Source organism: Limulus polyphemus, unplaced genomic scaffold, assembly GCF_000517525.1.
Source record: "Limulus polyphemus unplaced genomic scaffold, Limulus_polyphemus-2.1.2 Scaffold24, whole genome shotgun sequence".
Lineage (NCBI taxonomy): Eukaryota > Metazoa > Arthropoda > Merostomata > Xiphosura > Limulidae > Limulus > Limulus polyphemus.
The window spans coordinates 462,975-471,530 of record NW_013665634.1 but is presented as its reverse complement, the minus strand read 5'-3'; the positions used below and the strand labels follow the sequence as shown (position 1 = coordinate 471,530).

Genomic DNA, 8,556 nt, shown 5'->3' with positions numbered 1-8,556 from the left:
AAGATTCTGTATCGTACTTTATACACATATACGTAAATATATAAATATACATTTTTCTTGTTCTACACACCCATGTTTTATTTAAAACGTTCAACAGAGTGTATTGTTAGAAGATTCTGTATCGTACTTTATACACATATACGTAAATATATATAAATATACATTTTTCTGTTCTACACACCCATGTTTTATTTAAAACGTTCAACAGAGTGTATTGTTTTATAGTGCGTTTTGATTAACTTCTTATTCATCTTTCAACATTTAATCACTTATGACACGGGATGATAAAATTCATATAACATATTTTGTTTTACACACCATTATGCCCCAAGTTGAACAAAAAAAATGCAGCCTGATTAACTAATGAATGAATATTTGTTGTAAAGTTCTTATCAATGCTATAGGTGCAGCTACCAGCTCGGCAGCCAATTTTGATTTCATTCCCTTAAATCCTTTTTTGGCCGCACCTTTTTTCACACCTAAGGTGTTTATGACTAGCTTATATATGTTTCTACGCTAGAATTTTGGAAATAAGTTCCTTAGAATAAGTTTATCGACTCGCATACGACAAAATCTGAGATTTATATAGATATTATGTTTTTATTGTTGTTGTTAAGCACAAAGCTACACAATAGGCTAACTGTGCTGTGCCAACCACGGATATCGAAATCCAGTTTCTAGCATATAAGCCCTCAGACTTACCGCTTAGCCACTATGAGGCTTTAAGTAATAAATTGCCAAAGTTTTTGATCAATAATCTCTAGTACCCAATACATGGATATTTAAAAAAAAAAAGTTTGTTTGTTTGTTTTGGATTTCGCGCAAAGCAACACGAGAGCTATCTGCGCTAGCCGTCCCTAACTTAGCAGCTAGCCACCTACTGCAAGCTCTTGGGTTACTCTTTTACCAACAAATAATGGGATTGACCGTCACATTATAATGCCCTCACGGCTGAAAGGGAGAGAATGTTTGATGTGACGGGGATTCGAACTCGCGACCCACAGATTGCGAGTCGAGCGCCCTAACCACCTAGCCATGAACAAAGAAGGAAGTTTTAACTAGAAGCCTATTTCCCATATTATGATAAGCACACAACAGTTTTAGTAGAAATTAGAGAAGGCTTACTGTAACTTAAGGAAATGAGTAGTAAAATAGAAAACATAAGATTGAAGAGGTGTTTATTCTAGATAAGTATTTAACTGTTGTATAATATAATCACTAACTAATTAATTAGTTACGATTCATGTAGAAGAGCCCCTGAACCCGCATACATATCTAAGGATAATATAATAACTAGAATCCACTCATGTTCATAGCTCTTTTGGTACCCCCATCTTATTAACATTACGGGGATTTGTAACCTCAGAATCGGTGCACAGAGTAAAACATTACGAAGGATGTTAACATTGGTTCCAAGTAGTTTCCTGAGAATAATGTTTATCAAGAAACGTTACCTTAGGTCAATAAAAGAGTATTTCCTAAATTTATTCTCTCTTTCTTTATGATAAGCGATGCAAATAAGGTTAGAACTGGACATTTAGTTTGTATTGTAACAAGAATTTAGACATATAATTCTAGATCTGGAGTATCTTGTATATTGCTATTTCAAACTTTATTATGTAAGATTGAGATGAGGCTATCAACTTCATCTGACAGTGAGAAATCCGTAGCTTTTGGCTTTGACCATATAATAAAATCGTGGAATAACATTAGAACCAAGTATTTCTACCTTGGAAATTGGAGATCAGCATGACGCTTTTATTTCTATTTATATTAAAATAACTTATTTTATCCTATTAGGAGCGTCCCCTGGTGGGATAGCGGTAAGTGTTCAGATTTACAACCCTAAAATCAGGGGTTTGATTCCCCTCGGTGGACAAGCAGATAGCCCGATGCGGCTTTGCTATAAAAAACACACACACAAACCTATTAGGAGCAGTATGGTTTTTATATACATATTTTTCGCTGAGGCTTAACTCAAGATTGGTTTGTAACTACAGATGACTTACTTAAATTAAGGAAGGCTGAGTATTTCCAATTCCTAATTACAGTTGTTGAGAAAATGTTCCAGCTATAAAGTTGATAAATGTGGTTAAGATAAAAGTACCTAACATATATATATCCTAAAATACAACAACAAAAGATGGAACAGTAATGTCAGTATAGTTACAACCAACCTTTCATTGTTCTTGCATGAAACAAGGCTTAGACAGAAAAATGTATACTTGAAAGACGTTGTTAATGAATTACATCTGTGTTTACTTATATAGTGATAATTTTAACGTGACTCTGTTAAGCGTAAACAGTTCATAATCCTCCGTAAACAGATAACATGAACACTATCATTAATTGCAACGAAGCTTCATAATTTCTCTTAGGGATGAAAACAACGAAATAAATACCTTAGCACCTACCTCGGTTGTTGAAAAAAATATTTGATTTCAGGCTCATATAATTATACATTTTAAGTAGTTAAACATGTTAAACTATTTACTTAAGTGTGTTTCATCATATATTCTGTATAGATTTCACTACATTTTTATTATCAGTCATGAAATCTGTCTGTTCTGTTGAATGTTTACTGAAAGGAAATATAGTAAATAAACATTCTGTACACATAAGAACAAGGTAAACGTATGAACGAATCACTTATATTTTAGCAGTAAGATGAAAATATGGAATATCTTAGATCAGGAAAATATATATATGTGTAGAAATAAAATTTAACAATCGTTATTGGTTTGTTACTTTCACCATTTTAAGAAAAACTAGTTTCTTTGTTTTTAAGTTCAATGATTTAGACTAAAGAATCTTCTTCTTTGCTTTAACTGTTTTAAATCAATTCACCTCTATGTATTTTGTATTGCGTCATCCAATATTAGCCATTGAGATCAGGCATCTCACTTCTATTGTTTTGAAAACATCCAATCAGGCTTCCTTGACACTCATTTTTATTAATACGATGGTACTGCTTACTTTCATTGTTTTCAGTAATCAGAGGTAACTTGCCTCTGCTAGTCTGAGTGCGATCAAATCATTAAACTCCATTATTTTTCAATGGTTCAGGCTAGCAACTTCTATTACTATCATTTGAATCAGATTGTTTATCTTCTTTTTTCAGTTATATCAAGATACTCATCTGCATTATAATTAGATAGATCAAGTTACTCAACTGTAATGTTCTTAGTGATAGTAGTCTAATAATACCAATGATTCTGAGTCAGATCAGGATGTGTTACATTGTTCTCAGTAGGATCAGGACACTTTATTCTAATGTTCTAACTTGTGTCAACCTTTATTTATCTCTGTAGGGTCCGGATATATATCCAACATATATCTTCTTCAGTAAGATCACGATACTTTGTTCTATTGTTCTCACTGATAACAAGTTCCTAACATTCATTATCCTCAATAGGATCAGGATATCTTCTTCTACTATTCTCACTTATATCAGATTCCTGAAATCCACCGTTCTTAGTAGAGTCAGGACACTTTCTTCTATTGTTTTTATCATGATATGGAATGAGGTTCAATACATGTATGTTTTTAGTGGAAGCAGGCTACTAAATTTCATCTTGATTCAATGGGATCGACTTACTTATCGTCATAATCTCGAAGAAATTACTTAAATTTAATGGTCTATTACATCTATTCACTGTCATTGCTCTCAGTTAGGTCAAGGTCACGGGGCTTAAGGAAACCAGGATATATATATTTGGAGATGCCAGATTCTCCTACTTACCGCCAATAAGCATGGTGAGTATTGAAAACACTTTCTCGTTATTAGTATTGGCAGACACGTTCCCAAATCCTACACTGGTGAGACTGCTTGTAGTGAAATAGAGGGCAGTAATATAGGCAGCGGTTGTATCTGTGTGATTTATAAGGTCATTGCCTAGTTTACTTGACAACTGGTGGAGCCAACCTTTGAAAGAAACAAGAACAAGGTTCAAAGAAAATTAGCACACAAACACATGCGAAAAGACTGTTAAATAACCGTCCAGAAATTTACAGTCCAATGTTTTTTCTTTGTAGTTTCTAGTAGAGCATAGTGCTCAAAGTTCATTAAAATATTCTGCAGTTCGTGTGAGCAAAATGAATATACTGTTTTTAAAAGAATTATTAACTCTTTAAATAAGTTGCATAAAGTTTTACCTGAATGTTTGAAGAATGTGATAGTTGATTAATTATTCCAAAATACAATCCAGCACAATTATTTGCTAACACAAAAACAGTGATAGTACCTTTAAAGTTAAGCTATACTTGGTCAAAGTTGTGGTACTTAAATTCTGTTGAACTTACTCAAATAAAGAATAATTATTTGTCACTAGAAATACGGTTGCTTAGTCTTAATTGAGGGGATTGATCTTGATATGATCGACTTGATTTTATATCCTACTCATTATTATCCACATACCTGGAGTAAAAATATAGATAAAAAAATCTAATATGAAGTGTTATTCTTATGTTTTATTTTTGCCTCCCCCCTAGCTCAGTGGTAAGTCTGGAGGTTTATAACGCTACGAATCGGGGCTCTATACCTCTGGCAACACAGCACAGATTATGTTTAATTTCTGTCATCATCGTATGAGATAATTAGGGAAAATAAAGGTCTAAAGATAAAAAATGAAATGTTTAAATCTTACTTTAGAAAATCTGTTTATCGTACAAGGTTGTCTTCAAAAGATCCACAATTTCTTCTTCCATTTTTATTTTAATATTCGTGTAAGGTGTTGACATAATTTTCATAACAAGTCTTGTGAACATTTCCTTGATGCATTTCTCCCGTGAGTGATTTTTTTTTTATAATGGCGCACGTCAGCGATGACCAGTGAACTTGAAAGGAATTGATATAGACTGCCATTCTATTAGTTTAAACAGCACACCTAGTGGGAGGAGAGGGCAATGATTAAAATCGCTGTTCTTTTGCCATGTTATGCTGACGTTGCGCGCTCACGGCGTGTTATATTATAGAAATCGAATGGCCTGTGAGTGTGTTGTTTTCTGAATGACTTGTAGTATGTTGTTTTATTTAGTCCAATATGTGAACATATGTATTTAATTAGATTTTTCTAATATCGCATATTGTGTGTTGATACAAAATGCCCGAGAAGACGTAGAATGTAAAATATATACTCGATATTTGTTCACAGATTTTATAAACAAAATCCGATAATTCTACAAAATGTTACTGAAAGCCTCAAAGCAGTCCAAAAATAAGTACTGAAATATTACATTCGTTGTATGCTTCCAGAAAATAAGCACTGGAATATTGAGTTGTTTGTACGCTCCAGGAATCAAGCATTGGAATATAATGTTGTCTGTACGCTTCTAGGACACAAGTATTAGAATACAATGTTGATTGTACAACTTCCAGGAAATAAGTAATGGAATATAATTTGTTTGCACACTTCCAGGAAATAAGTATGGGAAGATAACATTGTTTGTATGCTTCCAGGAAATAAGTATTGGAATATAATTTGTTTGCACGCTTCCAGGTAATAAGTATTGGAATATAACGTTGTTTGTATGCTTCCAGGGCATAATTGTTGTTATATAATTTGTTTGTGTGCTTCTAGGGAATAATTGTTTGTTTGTTTGTTTTTGAATTTCATAGCCCTCGTGTAGCTTTGCGCGGGTGGTGATGACTAGCTGCCTTCCCTCTAGTCTTACATTGCTAAATTAGGGACGGCTAGCGCAGACCGCCAACTCTTGGGCTACTCTTTTACCAACGAATAGTGGGATTGACCGTCACATTATAACGCCCCCACGGCTGAAAGGGCGAGCATGTTTGGTGGAATGCGGATTCGAACCCGCGACCCTCAGATTGTGAGTCGAGCGCCTTATCCACCTGGCCATGCCGGGCTAGCCTGAAGTGGTTTTGCTCTAAAACAAACAAGCAAGTATATAAACTTATATATATATAAGAACATCCCAGGGTTTTTAGTAAACAAGTTAAAATGCAGGATGCCAGTTAAGATTACCAGGTTTACTTGTTCCGTGTGCCCCCCATTGGAACAGCGGTATGTCTACCGACTTACAACGCTAGACTCCGGGTTTCGATACCCGTGGTGGGCAGAGCACAGATAGCCCATTGTGTAGCTTTGTGCTTAATTACAAACAAACAAACGAATTTGTTCCGTGAACAAGGTAGTGTTGAACTTTTTAAAGTAAAATACACCAAGCATTATTCTACTCTAACACGTGTTGTACTGAAACTAAAGCCATAACAAACTTTCTAGTAAGTGTTATGAAGGATGACTCTCTAGGAGTAGATTTCTAGTAACATTTGTGAATGATTACTCTCTAAGGGTGACTTTCTAGTAAGTGTTATGAAGGATGACTCTCTAGGAGTAGCTTTCTAGTAACATTTGTGAATGATTACTCTCTAAGGGTAATTTTTAGTAAGAGCTATGAAGGATGACTCTCTAAGGGTGACTTTATAGAAATAGTTATGCAAGATAACTCTCTAAGTTTAGTTCATAGCATTTCAAACTGTCTTTAAGTAATTTCAAAAATATACAAAGTCGCCAGTTCTTAACTTGCCAACATTTTAGTTCTCTCTATATTCCGAAGCGCCGCCTATGTGTATAAAACCACTCTCTTTTATCGCTCTACGCCAATAAAATTGTGAAAATGATAATAAAGGTTTTAGCACACCACCATTTGCGATAAAGACATCCCCAAGTTTATATTATAGCTTAAGAAGTTGATGTCCTTGACGCCATTATTTTACCCAAAAGGTTTTCAAATACAGGACGTAAAACACCTCTTAAGAGATGCACGTGCTAGAAAAGGTTCAGTTTCTTTCATTTATCTTAACTGATATTTATACTTGGAATTCGCGGAATTTCTCCCTTTTACTTATACTCTTACTCGCATAGCTGTTAAGCTCTCTTTCACACGACAAAAATCCCCATGCAGAGTGGGGGAGAGGGGTTACTACATCCCGACTATCGAGTTTTTGATATCAACTTATAATGCTTCGCATATTGAAGTTTAATATAAATAATTTTCCGATTTTATTTTTAACCTGAGAGCTGTATAACATTGATTTTTCATATTTGTCGCCCCCCAATGGCACAGCGGTATTTCTGCGGATTTACAACGCTAGAAACCGGGTTTCGATACCCGTGGTGGGCAGAGCACAGATGGCCTTTTGTGTAGTTTTGTGCTTAACTCGAAGCAAACAAACAATCATATTTGTCAATTTTATACTTACTCTTAAAGCTATCACAAATATACAAACGTCATTCATGGCAATAAACAAAACGGCCCGAGCGTGGCTCACTGGTTAGTGTGCTGGACTATGGATCTGCGGGTCCATTGTTTATGTCCCGTTTACCGCAAAAAAAAATCGTATTCGGCATTCTGAGGCCGTAGTTGCCATTCAAATCCTGCTATTCGGTTAGACATGAGCAGCCAGGAAGTTGACGGAAGGTGCTATTGACTAGCTGTCTTCGCTCTAGTCTATCGGTTCAAAATTAGGGTTCGCTAGCACAGATAGCCTTTGAGTAGCTTTGCGCGAACCCCTTCGAAACAAACAAACTAGCCACAAAAGAAGAAAACCTCAGAGGTTTCAATTGCAACGAGATAAAATGCTGCGATCTGTATATACAGTTTTCCTAACAGATTTTTAATTTTTAAGGATTTCAGTGTGAGCCACTATTATTATTCGTATATACGTATGCAAATTAGCCACCATTTCCTTGAGAATATTAGAATGGCTCTTTAATTACGGTCGCGTGATAGACAAGCACCTGTCAGCCATCAAACAGCGCTGAATAACCTGGTAAAATTACTCCAAAAGTCAAATAGCGGCTGAAGCTGAAGGAAGATGTTATAGCATCTTTTGAAACGAAATATTCCTAAAACAAGATTGGCAAAGGATGAAGAGCCAAAGAGCATAACATTTCGAAGACTGTAGCCTTCAATGGTCTCCACAAAAGCGAAAATCTTTACTCAGGAACACATCATCAAGAATCTTTACTCAGGAACATACCATCAAAAATCTTTACTCAGGAACATACCATCAAGAATCTTTACTCAGGAACATACCATCAAGAATCTTTACTCAGGAACATACCATCAAAAATCTTTACTCAGGAACATACCATCAAGAATCTTTACTCAGGAACACACCATCAAAAATCTTTACTCAGAAACACATCATCAAGAATCTTTATTCAGGAACATACCATCAAAAATCTATACTTAGCAGCATACCACCATTCGATCTGCAGAGTGAAAGCTATGGTTACGAAAACAGGACCTTCTTACCGAAAAAAGATATTGCGATAAAGCTGAGCATACCTCACGCTATCATTAACAAGATGATAAACAAAGATTTGAATATGACAAAGGCTTAAAAGCCAAGAGTTTCCAGGTTTCCTGCCTCGAAAGCAGAAACCAACAGTTGTTTTAAAAAGACGATGATTAAAAACTAAAATCTCATCAATCCCATCCGACATCATAATAACAAATCCACAATGCAGCTTCAACTGACTTTTTGGCTTGGAAATCATAGATCTAACATACTATCCTTCATAAGAGAAT

At 35.1% G+C, this 8,556-nt stretch overlaps 1 protein-coding gene across 1 annotated transcript in view; it reads right to left on the bottom strand.

The window, feature by feature from the left end:
* Positions 1–8,556, bottom strand: part of LOC106458689 (potassium voltage-gated channel subfamily H member 8-like) — a 127,738-nt gene that overhangs the window by 18,493 nt on the left and 100,689 nt on the right. The window contains exon 10 of the mRNA XM_022385397.1: positions 3,743–3,925. Within this exon, the coding sequence (XP_022241105.1) occupies positions 3,743–3,925 (183 nt within the window). The remainder of the gene's footprint in view (positions 1–3,742; positions 3,926–8,556) is intronic.